The sequence below is a fragment of the Charadrius vociferus genome, unplaced genomic scaffold (genome assembly GCF_000708025.1).
Source record: "Charadrius vociferus isolate BGI_N301 unplaced genomic scaffold, ASM70802v2 scaffold298, whole genome shotgun sequence".
Lineage (NCBI taxonomy): Eukaryota > Metazoa > Chordata > Aves > Charadriiformes > Charadriidae > Charadrius > Charadrius vociferus.
Window position 1 is genome coordinate 2,257,984 of NW_009649936.1, and position 14,653 is coordinate 2,272,636.

At 39.6% G+C, this 14,653-nt stretch overlaps 1 protein-coding gene across 1 annotated transcript; it reads left to right on the forward strand.

Annotated features, from left to right (window-relative positions):
• Positions 1-2,558: 2,558 nt before the first annotated feature.
• On the forward strand, positions 2,559-13,317 carry ETS2 (v-ets avian erythroblastosis virus E26 oncogene homolog 2). Its single transcript, XM_009891328.1, has 9 exons — positions 2,559-2,633; positions 5,670-5,790; positions 7,664-7,783; positions 8,213-8,413; positions 9,259-9,342; positions 10,146-10,388; positions 10,533-10,796; positions 11,504-11,622; positions 12,612-13,317. The coding sequence occupies exons 1-9, from the start codon at positions 2,562-2,564 to the stop codon at positions 12,825-12,827; spliced, it is 1,440 nt and encodes a 479-aa protein (XP_009889630.1). The 5' UTR covers positions 2,559-2,561; the 3' UTR covers positions 12,828-13,317.
• The last annotated feature ends 1,336 nt before the right edge of the window (positions 13,318-14,653 follow it).

Genomic DNA, 14,653 nt, shown 5'->3' on the forward strand with positions numbered 1-14,653 from the left:
ATTAGTTAATAAGTGCCTGATCCTGTTGACCCTGTTCTGGTTCACCCACTCAGCTATGCGGGGGCGTTGAAGAAGGTGTCCTGCCAGTTAAACCAATTATAGCTGGCAAGTAGCAGTCATCAGCATTAGTGGAGGAGTTGGAAGGGACCAGGCCCAGTCACACCGGGCTCTGGTGGCTTTTCTGAACTTAAACAGCAGCTTTCCAAGTAGGGCAGAAAGCCAGCTTTAACCCTTTGTGTCACGGAAAGCCGTATTGCCCACTCAGTTCCGCTTGGTTTGCCGTACCGCTGTAAGACTTTCGGATCTCGGGGCTGGAAACTGGTTACTGCTGATGGGAAGAAAGCTGATGTGTGATGAGCAAAGCTATAGAAGTTCGTAACGATGTGAGAGATTTGGTTGGAAGAAGAAAACTGGAGTGTTACAAAGCATGTTAAAGATTTTTCCTGCATTGTTAGACCGGAGCTGTGATGAGTAGTTTTTCCTAAGCTGCGTAGAGCACAGGCAAGGCCACAGAACAGCCGAGCGCAGAGATGCAGTGACTTGGGTTAATAAGCAACACCATGTAATGAAGACTTCATATAAACCTTTTGTCTTAGGACCCTAAACGCTTCTAAAGAAACAACCCCACCAGGGAGGAGAGAATCCCAGCCCTTTTAGTCAATGAGGAGGTTCCCAACAGGATTTGTGTAGAGGTCAGGATTGCACCTTAAAGCGTCAGAAATCTTATTTGTGGTCCGAACTGGGGATCGCATCTAAATGTACTGCAGATACGTATAATGTTTTCACAAATACTTCCAGATTGGTAAGGCTTACAGCTTGTTAACCCTAGCTACCAGAGCAGGTTTCAAAGGCAAAACAAAAGGGTGTTAGAAATTGCCGTGTACTTTTTTCAAAGCCCAACCGAATGCAAGGATAAACAGTTGTTTAAACTCTGGCAAATTTCATGAAAAGATTAGGATGCTTGCTGAGTGAGACTCACGCTGTGTAAAATTCTTTGCTGTTCAATGAGATGTGTAATTGAGATCAAATATTTGTACATGCTATTTGAGGTAAAAACCATCATGCAGTAGATTGCACTTCTGGGTAACATTAATGAAGTGTAAGTTGGCTATTCTTTTCATATTCACTTGCTTTTTTTCATTTTTTTTTTATTTCAATTATGAACCCCATACATCCAATAACAGTGAAGTTGAAATGGGCCTTTCCAGTTAAAGACTCTTGATTTTTTTTATTTTTTTTAAGTGATTGACTATACAAGAGGATGAAAGGGTTCCTTGTCTTTGGCTGTTGGATGTTTTTATTTTCCTCTTTGCTTATAGGGATGGCTTTTGAATGTGTTGCTGTTTTAACAGGGTGGGCTTATTTTGTTAAGCTCCTAATTTGCCATCTCTTTCTGAGTTTAAGATTGTATTTTGATTTCTCCTTGTGTTAACATGGCTAAGGAGAGAAATTACTTGTAATAAGTGTTCACAGTTTTGTGGAAATACTAATAGTGTCATATGTGACTATTTAAATACAAATGCACATTTTCAGACAGTTTCTGTGGAGCAAGAGAGTTTAGCCAAATGCTGTGAAAAGAGAGAAGGAAAACTGTTGAGGGACAACTTTCTGCAGTGTAGAAACCAACACCTGAATTACAGCATCACGACAAACCTGAACAATGGCCATCAAACTGACTTTATTCCTTATGTTTGATCTCTCCTGTAGGTCAGTAAAATGGTATGAATCTTATCATTCTTTTCCTTAAGTGATACACAGGAGAACAAGTTGCACAGGCCTCAAACCCCTGTTGCTGGTAACACAGGCGACACGGTATAGCTTTGACTTCAGTAGCGTGAAGGTATTGATGGTGGTCCCATTATCAGCCCTTTAAAAAGGGTGTTCTACTGCCTAAGCCCTTTTTTAGTTTAAACTTAGACCCTCTAAAGCTTTATAAATATGCTAGTCCCATGTTTACAAAATATGCAAGATAACTGCTGTGCCGAGTAAAGGAAGCAGGTTGCTAATACTGGGTATTGGCTTCAACGATTATTCATAAAAGGGTGAAAGGGGTGAATGTTACTACATGAAGGTGTATTACGGTCAGTGCTCTGTCCCTTCTCTTCCTTCCTATGAAAGCCGAAGTCCAAAGTGAATCATGCCATATGAGCAGGAATACAGTAAGCAAAAATAACACCAAACCGAATGTTTAAGGTAATGGGTGAAAGTTGGAAATATCTCAAAGCGATAGGTATTTGGTAGACAAAGGACTTCTGTAGGCTCTTCATGAGGTACTAAAAGCCCTCACATTGTTTATCAGAAGCTAATCATCCTTGTTTGCTTATATCATAAAACTTTAACTCCAGTGATGTCTGTGAAAGGTCTTCCAGTTAAAAAGCTGCTTAAGCAAGATGGGAATGGTGCCCTGTATGTTCGGGCTGTGAGCCATGGGAAGGAAAGCTTTCCCTGTATCTCGTTCGGAGAGCTGTTCTGTAGTCTGCACTGAAGCAGTGAGATACATCTGTTAACGTGCTTGCTTCCTCGGTAGCAATGTTTTTCATGTGACTCCTCTCATGTTTCAGATGAGTGATTTTGGGATCAGGAACATGGATCAAGTAGCTCCTGTGTCTAACATGTACAGAGGAATGCTCAAGGTGAGTACTCTTGAGCTGTCACCTTCTAAACCCAACTGGGGCATCTCCCAGCTAATGCATTTATTGTGTTCTTATTAATGCGAGCACAGGGATTGTATAACCACGCCAAGGTGAACACAGACGTTCAGGTTTTAATTGCTTGCTTGTAACCGCTAATCTTCTTCTAGAGTATTCCCACTGAGTTCAGCAGAGATGTGAAAAGCAGAACTGAAATAGGAAGATGTAAATCTTGTACCCCCAACCCTCTCCCCCAAGGAGGCTCCCTCCCTCCATCCCCCAAATCCTAAGAATTTGAAAATTAGAGGTAGACAGGAATTGAGCTCAAATTTGTTGGAGTTGGTGGAACTTCTGCTAAATAAAGGTTACAGGATAGGCAGTAGGCATGGTCTTTATATCTTTCACTTGATGAGACTGGCAGAGGGCTGTTCTCATACAACTGGTTGGGTCTGATTCATTCAAGAACATTGTATAAAAGAAATAAGTTATTCACTCACTACATGTGAAACAGAAGTCCAATACATTGTAAGAAATCAAAAGTAGTTATTAATTATATTTTATCTTTAGATGGACTGTTACCCTGTTTTGAAAGGAACTTATGAACTGAGGACAAATGAGAAGCAGACTATAAAGACTCAGTCTTTAAGGGCTTCCCTCCTCCCCATTCATGCAAGTTGCTTTTTAATCCCAGTATCCATTTTTTACACAGAATTGACTAATGTAAACCAAATAAAGGTTAGGAAGACACTTTCTGCTCTCATTAACTTTGAGGAATGTCGATGTTTTGAAGAATCAGTTAGTAAGACAGTAGTATGATAACTTCTCCAGTGTTTTGTGTCCCCTCTTAGCTTTTGCTCCTGCCCACAACAACAAAATCCACAAGAGATCCCCCAACTTAATAGCTGTGTGCTATTTAACACAGTGGTTGTTCAAGGCAGTTATTCAGTGTTCAGTTGTCATAATTAAGTCAAAATTGAGACCTGTAATCTATTATTTTGTAGCTGTTCACGTTTCTTCTTATTTTGTTGTGTAATAATTACTCTTACATATGTTAAAAAGCCAAATAAAATGTTGCAAAACTGATAGGGAAAGCAGAATTTATTCTGTATTGGGTTTTTCCCCTTTTACTACTCTTAAATCAAGAACCTGCTTAAACATTAATTTTCTCCTTTTTGAAATATGAAACTAGCACAGTATGGATTTTACTCATTCGCATGCCACAGCATTTTTTCCAGTGACTCAGGATAAGGGTCAGCTATTTACACAAAACGCAGGAGTTTCCAGATTGTGTTGAAAGAACTTGCCCTTTCTTTTAGGTAGTAGCGATGAGTCAGTGCTTTTATCTAGTAATGTATAAAGAATCTTTTACTAGCAGATTTGGCAATTGTTATTAACTTGTTTCACTTGGATGTGAGGCTTTCCGTGGGTTCGCTTTGACTCTTTCCTCTGGTTGTGGCGGGTACCTGAACCAACCGTACACAATCTGTCTCTGCTGGCCCGTGCTCAGTGGAGATTTCTGAACCCAGTTAACCCCTGCATGCGTGATAGTGTTTATTTTACCAGCTTTTTCTTCTGTGGAATGTATGCTTTCATAATGCATGTAATAGGATGCGTTGCAGTTTCTTAGAAAATACAACTGTAAAATGATTATTTCTAGTTTTTCACTAGGGTTAATGTAATTTGATTGGGGAGGAGGATGATGCACAGCACATAAAAGCACACGGTGCAAAGAGGATCCAAGCCACTTGCAGCTTTGTGGTGACATACAAAGGAAGGTTAGGGAATAGGAGGCAACATTAATACTTATTTGCTGTTTGAGGAACATAGTTCAGGTTGCTTTTGCATCACACATGAAAAATTGCCCTGAAAAATCTTTGCCTTGTCCTCAGCTAAATCCTTTACCTTGGCGTAAGCTGGCAGAGCAGTTGATGCCTTAAACAAATAAGCACTTGTAAGTTGCCTTTGTCTCCAGCTCTCTGAGCTGCAGTGAACATGCTGCGGCTCTCCAGAACAATGTTCTAGCCTCAGGTGCTTTTAAAAAAAACTCAGTGGCAACTTTTATCCATCCCTGCCTCTAGATATTACAGATACTGGTTCCTTGTGACTAACAGACAAGTTGCATAAACTGTTTTTGAAGTTATTTCCTCCTGTGTTGACATTCCCTCAGCCCCCGAAGACCAATGTGGCTAGGGGATCTAGGAATAGTACTAGTACTGCGAGCATACACAATTGACACAGGTCAAGTTTGAAAGAAGTTAGGTTTTCAAAATGTAACAATACTTATTGAGTGTTGCCAATATATCAGTAGAATGCCCTTTTATCAGGAACGTTTTTATCGGTCCTGTTTACTCCTTTCTGTATCATGAAACTAGCAACGTTTCACTGAGCATCTCGGTACTGCAAAATGCAGTAGCTGGCAAATCCAGTAACTCAGAAGTATAAAAGTCACAGCAAAGGACTTTCCTCAAGTCCTGTAAAGATGGCTGTATAGCTTCAAGTGATGTGGTTCAGATTAAATTTTTGCTTTTTTTTTTTTTCTTAAAAAAGCTGCAGAAGTCGACTGTAGGTCTTGCACTGGCAGTTGTTTTTGCATAATTTACTGATCCTGCCTCTGCCCTTGAGTACTTATCAAGTGGATAGTCAATTTAAAGGGTTAAGGAAATAAGGAAAATTAAAATATACCTGGAAATAAATATACATATATACACACAAACACATACACACATGCATTCTCCATTGTTAAAAGCCTCAATTACAGGAAAACTAAGAACATCCTTACTTAGCTTTACTGTAACCTGCAGAACATGCCACCCACCTAGCACTGTGGTCTGAATGTTAGCTGTTTTGTATTCCTGTACAAGAAGCTATGCTATCATTGTGTTTATATTGCAAAGGCACAAGTTAGCTGATTCAAGATAGCGGTTGTGCATAACCTCCAAATCTAGGAAACCTAACCCAACCACTTCCTAGCAATGAAGTTGACAGTGCCCAAGCAAGATGCTTACGTTGTTTTTTTTTATTTGTTCTGTTGCTTTGCAGCGTCAACCAGCATTTGACACCTTTGATAGCTCAAACTCTCTCTTTGCTGGATATTTTTTCTCACTAAACGAAGATCAAACACTTCAAGAAGTGCCAACAGGATTTGATTCTACTTCTTATGGTAATTCTTTGCTTTGTTCCTTAGTCCAGTCAGAAAGAAATATACTCTTGGAAGTGCAACATGGATTTCCCTAAAAGAAGTGTTTTAGTACACAGACTGTTAGTCTGTACTTGGCTTTTTGTCCGTGTGAGTTGCTCTGCTGATAGTTGCTGTTCTCTGTACTGAAAAGGAATGGGAACTGGGATTCCGTAGCCTAATGAACTGACAGTCCATGGAAGAAGACTTAGTAGGTATTAAAGCAGAGCTAAGAGAGTTTAATTTTTTTTAAATAAAAACATTATTACCTGTATTTAAAATTGCATTTTAGTTATGGTTGAGGTGCTGCAGGTATTCTGCGAGCTGTGTTAAACCCTAGAACACAAAATCATTGTTCCCTTTCACTCCCTGTCTTCCCCCCGCCCCAGTCTGTTTTACTTCTTACCTTAAGTAAGACAGGGTTGGGGATGTATTCAGATCCCTTCTTTATTTTGTGTACGTAGGACAGTAGCTACTAAAAGTTCTCTACAAATCCTTGCCTAAAATCCCAGACAAAACAGTCCAAAATGTAGATATTTTACCTGTCCTGCCTTTATCTCCCCTTAGTGTGTGTGTGTGGGGGAAGCCTCAAACCTCTGAAAACCACCAGTCCTCTGTTCCAGTGTGATTCTAATCATTCACTGATCTGGTCAGCAAAGCAAGTCCCAGCAGATCTTGAGGATGGGTGTGGTAAAAGCAGAAGTGAAGCACGGGCTGGTAATGAGCTCCACTTGCTGGGTCAAGTGGAGCCTGTAGATAGTCTGGGGAAGCACGAAGAGCCACGCAGCTTCAGGAGCTGTCTTGAAGTCTGCCAAGTTCATCACCTTTATGTACCCTGCCACCGTTATATGCCTCGAATGTAGCAGAGCTCCTTTAAATGCAACCTGTACAAGAGTTCTCAGAGGCTCTCAAATGTTCAGGGATGTAGTAGGGAGTTGGTTTTGTTGTCCTCAAATTACCCCAAGCTTAATGACACTAATCACACACAAAAAAAAAGATCAGTAAAAGGTTTCCTAAGCTGAAACATCTATGCAGTGTGGTTGGTTTTCCTCAGCTTAGAAGTTCTTTCAGACTAAAATGAGGCATCTTCTGGTGAAAATTGCTCAATAAGAAAGGCTGAGTGGCAGCCAAATTTGTCCTTAAAATAGAATCTACTTGCAAATTTAAAAGTCAGTTAAGCAGATTAGTAATTTATACTGACATAGGATGATGCTGACTTTAACTTTTGTTGCATTATTTAGGCACTGGGTACTAGCTTGTTCCCACTCACACCTGTTTGGTTCAGAGGATAGAATAATCCATCGCACTGTGTACTTGGGTGATTGAGAGATGCACGGGAAGGTCAGAAATACAGCCCATTGGAAACCAGTGTTAAATAGTGCAAGCTGGTTCTTCACAAACCTGCTATCGGTTACCTAGCTCTCAAACTAAATGAAGACTGTCTACAGTTATAAGGAAGCCTGAGGTGAAACTATAGGTGACAAAATAAGAATAAGCGGTCTCATATTTCCTTAAAAAAAAAAAGAGTAATAGTAAAATTTCCCTGCAACAAAGGTACTTTATGTAACTATGAAGAGTAAATGAGGATCTATATCATGGAAAGCTGCAAAGCTTTAACTTAGCTTGATGTAATTTTATCAAACCAGTAGCACAGAGATTGTCAGTGTTGATATACTAATTCCAAGACTTAATAAATCAGAAAATGGATCTACGCTGTTTGTTTCTGTATTTAAAATACTTAGTTTCTAGCATCCCTTTCTTATTTTTCAAATAGCGCAGCAAAAACCTGTCGCTCCATTCACTGGCCTAAAAGTTAATGTATCTTCTTTTTCCCCTCCACCCCTTTTCTTTCTTGCAGAGTCGAACAACTGTGAATTGCCTCTGTTAACCCCGTGCAGTAAGGCTGTGATGAGTCAGGCCTTGAAAGATACTTTCAGTGGTTTCACAAAGGAACAGTGTCGGCTGGGTATCCCAAATAGTAAGTGTTTTCTATTTATAAGCTCTTTTTTTAATGCTAAGGAGGATGCTGAATAGCGGCTTTTTCAAAAGAGAAAGAATGATGTCAGTAGGAAATACAAGAATGGATCCTATGTGAATCTGGCACAGCTTGACTTGGAAAGACCAGACTTGCTGGTATTAAAAATGGGGGCATGGAGAGCTCATGTTTTGGCAGCATAAGAGAGATTCAAGTAAGCTGAGGACATCTCTGATTGCAAGTGAATGCAGAAGGAAAATAGAGGACTGTTTTGTGGGTTTTTTCTGTCTTTAAATTCAAGAATAAATTCATTCTGAATTCATAACTAAGTGACTTGCGCTCACACATTTTTTCATTCACTGCCTTCCAATGAAGATTATTTGACAAAGGCCAGGAGTTACCTCTAAATACTGGATACTTTCTGTTTTGCAGATCCCTGGCTGTGGACCGAACAGCAAGTTTGCCAGTGGCTTTCATGGGCTACCAATGAGTTTAGCTTGGCAAATGTGAACTTCCATCAGTTTCTTATGAGTGGCCAAGACTTGTGCAACCTGGGCAAGGAGCGTTTCCTGGAATTGGCACCTGACTATGTGGGTGATATTCTGTGGGAACACCTGGAACAGATGATAAAAGGTAGTTACAGAGCCAGAAAGAGCTTTTGTTTTAAAAGGCTTTTCCAACAGAAACAGAAAGGGGACTCTTTCAACACTTGTTTCACTATGAAGGGCTTTTATCACATACGAAAACTGAAAACGAACTTTAAAACTTGGTTAATAAAAGCATTATCAGCACTATTAATACATCCTTTGTACACAAAGCACAGATGCCGATATCTGCAGAAACTGTTCTGTGTTCAGGCTGAATACCTATTGCAATCAGGTTTTATTTGGAAAAATCATTGAAATAAATGAGGTTAGGATAAGGCTACTGTAATACCCCATTAAAAAAAAAAAAAACTAACAAAAAAACCCCAAAAAACAAAACAAAACCCAAAGTTGGACAAAATTTGTTCACTTCTTATTACAAGTTTTTGGTTTTATTCATTTAATGTAGTGTTTTGAGGTAATTCAGTGAATGAATGTAAAGATCAAAAGATGCCTAGAGATGTCTTAGGTGAACACAGATGGTATTGCTAAAACCCTGCATGGAGTGCCCTGTGAGTTCCATTGGTTTTGGAGTATAATATTCAGTAGTTGCCTACATTAAGGGCTTGGACCTTAAAACACACTGCAATTATTATTGTTTCTAAGTTTTATATATATATATATAAAATTAAATTTTCTAGCCCATGGGAAGTTGGTTGGGTTTTCTGATGTGGTTTTTTTTTTTTTTTGACAGAGAGAGCGCAATGCAGTGTGTTAGTAAAAATTATGTGAATGGTGACCCCCAAAATTGTCAGTCAGAAGCTTTTTGTGGCATATAGATAAAATCTTTAAAACTATAAAGCCAAGCTTTCTTTTTTTTCCTTCTCTCTCCAGACAGCCAAGAGAAAACACAGGATCAATATGTGGAGAACTCTCATCTCACCTCAGTTCCTCACTGGGTCAATAATAATTCCTTAAGTAAGTGTTTTAAGTCTCTTGCGTTTATTCTAAGCATGTCACAGATGCAATGTAAAAGCAAAAAAAAAAAAAAAAAAAATAAAAGCACCAGAATCGTTACTGTGCTTGAGGAGAACACTTGACTTCAATTGCTATAGCCTTCTTTCCTCATATTGTTTAATTGTCATCTAATTCATATCGGAAATCTTTTGAAGAGCAAAGGCTTTGAGAAAATCAAATTTCCTCTTGGTATGCCAAAGCCCACATCTGGGGAGCAGGATGGCCACTCCCACCTCTAGCAAACCGAGTCAAAAACTAGCATCACTGGGGAGCAACGGGAGTTACGTATAGGCCTTTTTGAAGACTGTGGAAGCGTAATAGAGCTTTTGAAAGAGTATGGGATGCAGTGCTAACTCCCTCAGATTGTTTGATTGGTGTTGTATTTCATTCTACCGCAGTCAATCTCCAGCTCAACCTTATTACACCACTTAATGATGAGGGCCTTACTCAAAACCACTTAAGCTTCTCCAGCTTTTTCTGTAGCCCTGTAGTTTCCTTGAAGAACAAACAATAGACATATTTGTGGTCAGCAAGTTATAGAGGGAGATTTACAGCATCTCATTTGGAGCCCATTAGATGGGGATCTTCTCACTGACTTCAGTAGCCTTTCCAGTAGGTCTGTAGCATCTATCGTTCTTTCTTGGTCAGATTTTCATGGGAAAATTACTTCTTCATGGTACAACTGTAGTGAGGTGCTGGAGGTGTATTAGTCTAAGAGACTGCAGAGAAAAACATCTAATTCATTCTTTTATTTCTTTCTTCAGCTGTTAATGTAGATCAGAACTCCTATGGTATGCAAATGCCTGGATACCCTAAAGCCCTCAGCTATCCCAAACCCAATCTCCTGGCTGATGTCTGTCAGACTTCCACAGGACCGAATCTCCTCAATCCAGAACAAGAGTTTTCATTGTTCCCTAAAACCCAAGCAGATGCTGTTGGTGTGAACTACTGTGCAGTGAATCAAGATTTCCCAAGAAGCAATCTGAACTTGCTGATAGATAATTCTGGTGAGTCATTACCTGCATGATAACTGTGGGTTCAAGGCCATATTCTGTGTGTCTTTTCCTCCTTTGTGTAATTTATATATACCAGCTAGATTAAAGGGGAGAAAAAAAGAACCCAACACTTTTTTATTTTTTTCTTTTATAAAGGTAAGCTTAGAGAACACGAATCTAGCGACAGTGGTGCAGAAAGTTACGAAAGCTCAGATTCGATGCTACAGTCCTGGAACAGCCAGTCGTCATTAGTGGATTTACAGCGTGTGCCATCCTATGAGAGCTTTGAAGATGACTGTAGCCAGTCCTTGTGTCTGAGCAAACCTACGATGTCTTTCAAAGACTATATTCAAGAACGAAGTGATCCTGTAGAGCAAGGGAAACCAGTTATACCAGCAGCCATTCTAGCTGGCTTTACTGGTAAGTAGTGAAGCAAAATGGTCACTCCTCTTCTTGTGTAACATCAATATTCTCTATAAATATGTACCATGGTGATAAAGTTGTATAGTTGTAAAGTGTGCCTTATAACTTAGTCAGAGACCACTACTCATGAAGAGTTTCAATTTTAAATGTTACTAAAGAAAGTCTTGTAGGACTATCCATCTAAAGCAAGAATGGGCATGTACATCAGAACACGTGAAAATCAAATGCCCTTTTTGAAAAAGAGGGAAACTTGGACGAAATCTCCCACACTTGGGAGTTTCCACAGGTGTTGGATTGCTTTTTAAGACCTTCTTGCTGTAGTCCTTGCTGAAATTGTTTTTTTCTTCTAGAAAGTTTGCCAAGCCAGGGACTGCAGGACAGGTTCAAGAGCTTGAAATGCAGCTGATGGGAGGTGGGAGTGAGGGGTAAGGGGTGCATATTGAAGGGAATGACATAGCTTGGGTCAAATCTTGTGTTTCCATGAAAAAGCTGAGTTGTTTTAATTTAAACGTGTTCATGAGTCCATTTGTATTATAGAGAAAAACCCTATAGGTTTCTTTCTGATATAAAAAAAAAAAAGAGGCAAATCAGAGTAATTACAAGAGCTATCCTGTGATATGAGTGTGATCACATACGTTGGTTGTGGTAAGAGCCTGCAGAAGTATTAATTGTGGTTTCTCCCCACCCTCTCTCTCTCTCAACAGGCAGTGGACCTATACAGCTATGGCAATTCCTTCTGGAGTTACTGACTGACAAGTCCTGTCAGTCGTTCATTAGTTGGACTGGAGATGGATGGGAATTTAAACTTGCTGACCCAGATGAGGTATGTGGTTAATTGTGACGAACAAAAAGATTTAGGGTCTGCTCTGCCATCTGTGGGCCTGGCCTTGAATGTAAAGCATTTACACGATCAGACGCATACTGAAGTCTCTTCATCTGCAGATGCTTTACTGTACAGTCACGATTGCTGTGGGGTGTTTCCCCCTTCTCCTCCCACCCAGGATATCAGCATTTGCTTGTAGTTAGGAGGACACATTGTGTAGCTTGAAACTTAATGGTAGCGTACAAAGTTAGTTCTCTTGACAGTGTAATACTGTAGATCAGCTTACTCGATGTACTTGAATTGACAATGCCTGGGATTGCACGAAGGCGTGGGGAAAATGCACTCCGCATACTGCGGTTCCTTTAGATACATAGTAAATATGGTTGTGCTGCTTTTAAAACACTTTGGGAACTTGCAGCTTTAGTCATTGAAAATAAATAGAACGCATTTTCCCTCATTTTCTGATACTCTTATCAGTAGGAAAGTTATTGTATTAAGAGACATGATATCAAGTGCACTGAAGGCTTTCTTTTTTAAAAAATCAAAACACATAAAAACAACAAAAAGCGTGGAGGGGTAGGAAACGTTAACTCAAGGAACTTTATATAGTTCAATTTCCATTTAAAGAGCTGTTCCATACTGCTCAATAGCAAATTAATGCTTAAATGGTGTCATCTTGAGAGAGGAGACTGTATTTTCCATAAACTCTATCTCCTTAGCATATTTTGGCCCATACGCTACAAATAGGTATCCTTTTCACTGATATTTGCTATCAGCAGCTTTCTCCTGAAGCTGCTGCCGATAATTGTTTCGGAGTGTGTTCAGCTGAGGGCCAGTCACCAACTCTTCCCTTACCTGAGTTTGGGACATTCAAAGCAAATAAAATGCTCTGATGGAGAAAGGATTTTAATAACTGTTTATCAGCCACCGACTAGAAGAACGTGACTCGAATAAACCCTTTGCATTTTGCTTTCTTTGTGGACTGACAGGTGGCACGGAGGTGGGGAAGGAGGAAAAACAAGCCAAAAATGAACTATGAAAAGCTCAGCCGAGGCCTACGCTACTATTACGACAAGAACATCATCCACAAGACTTCGGGGAAACGCTACGTGTATCGCTTCGTGTGCGACCTGCAGAACCTGCTGGGGTACACGGCGGAGGAGCTGCACGCCATGCTGGGGGTGCAGCCCGACACGGAGGACTGAGCCCGACGACGTGATGCTGCAGGGGCGAAGATTCGCGCGTTGGGACTCTGCCTGGGAACCGTCTGCAGTCAGTTCTTCTGGCTGCTCAGACGGGTGCAACTGTTGGGAAATAAGGACCTTAACCGATTTTGTAACCAGGGAGAGTTGGAAGGAAGTGGCCTTATTTCATCAGTGGCTTCGGGTGTTGCCGTGTCAGGTACTTGAGCAGCATGGAAGTCAGCACAGACCCTAGCTCTGTCATGAAGACGTGGAAATGCTCTTGGGTTAAGCATTTCGACTACCTGTACCGCAGTATAAAGCGTTTTGGCTACTTACACTGCCATATAATAATGGGGGTTGGCTTTAAAACCAAAGGTCGGATGAGAAACCAGTGATGCAGCAGAACTATTGCTCAGATATTTTAAAATACCATCGTCCTTGCTTACATCTTATATCATGCAGTTTATTTAAAAAATAAAAAAAACCTAATTTATTTTAAATGAGCAGTAAGGAGAATCAATAATAGCTTTGTTCAAAAGCATGTATTATTATTATTACTACTATTCCAGAAATGTGCTGCATAGGTACATAAACACTCTGTGTCCAAAACCAGATGTAGCAACTGTTAACAAAAAAAAAAGACCCTTTAAAGAAGGGAAGGAAAATCATACCATTTCAACATTCAGTTTGTATATATTCTGTGATTCTTTTTGAAACTCTGTAATGTTCCTATTTAACAGATGCTGTATAGTGTAAATTAAACTAATTGTATGTGTGTTTTGAAATAGGACGAATGCAAACTTATCAAATGTTTTTTTTCATGTTTGTCTAGGATATACAACCTTCTGCAAATATTTAATTGGCCTGAGAGATGACATAAGTGCTCAGTATGCATGCATATGGTATGCCTATGATATGAAATGGGGGGGGTGGGGAGGGAGGGCAGGCTCAGTATTTTGCCAAGATTGAAGCTGGCAATTCTTTGTGCATTTTGGCATTTTTACAAGAAACTAATGTTATATTCTGGGACATAAAGGGCCTGTTTGTGGTTTCTTCTGTAACTGAAAATGAAAATATTAATATGGATAAAATTACCTTTTTTTCTTTATAAATGGCATATGTTTTTCAACCTCTATGCATGTCTTTTAAAAACAATTTATATATAAGCCTTATTTTTTCAGTTGACTTGTCTCTTCTTCCTGCAGTTTATCCTGTATGATTAAAATATGAATTCTATTTTTGGAAATAACTGTGACTCCTTTTCAAAGATCAGGAGGGATTTATGTAGCAGCTATTTTTACTGCAAAAAAAAAAAATCCACTGGAAAAACATACTTTGTAAGAAAGCTTTATTTTTTATCTGAGCTTGATGTACATTTAAATGTGTTGTACAGTGTGAGAGGTTTAAAAATACGAGTCTTTATTAAAACCTCTTGAACAAGAAAATAGCATGTGTGGGTTTTAATTTGAAAAGTTTCAGAGGAGTTCATTTTTTGTTTACTTCTTGGTTCAATCCCTGTCCATCCTACCACCCCCCCGCTAAACCTCTACAGGATTAAAAAAACAAAAACAAACCAGCCAGATCTGCAGAGGTAGGGAGCTCGTTGGAGAAAATCCTGCAAGAGTGCATAGGCTGATGGGCTTGAACCAAGCTAAATGTATGCAGCCGCTCGGTGTTTAGATACAAATTCAAGTTAATGTCTTTGTACTCTGAGAGAAAACTACCAGTTCTGCGCTGTGTTGTGAATTGGTGTTCAAGCTGATGGGTGGGCATATGGAAGAAGAGAGGTGTGTTAAGACTACTTATGCTTAAACTGTTCCTGATCCTATCCTGTATAAAGGAAGCCT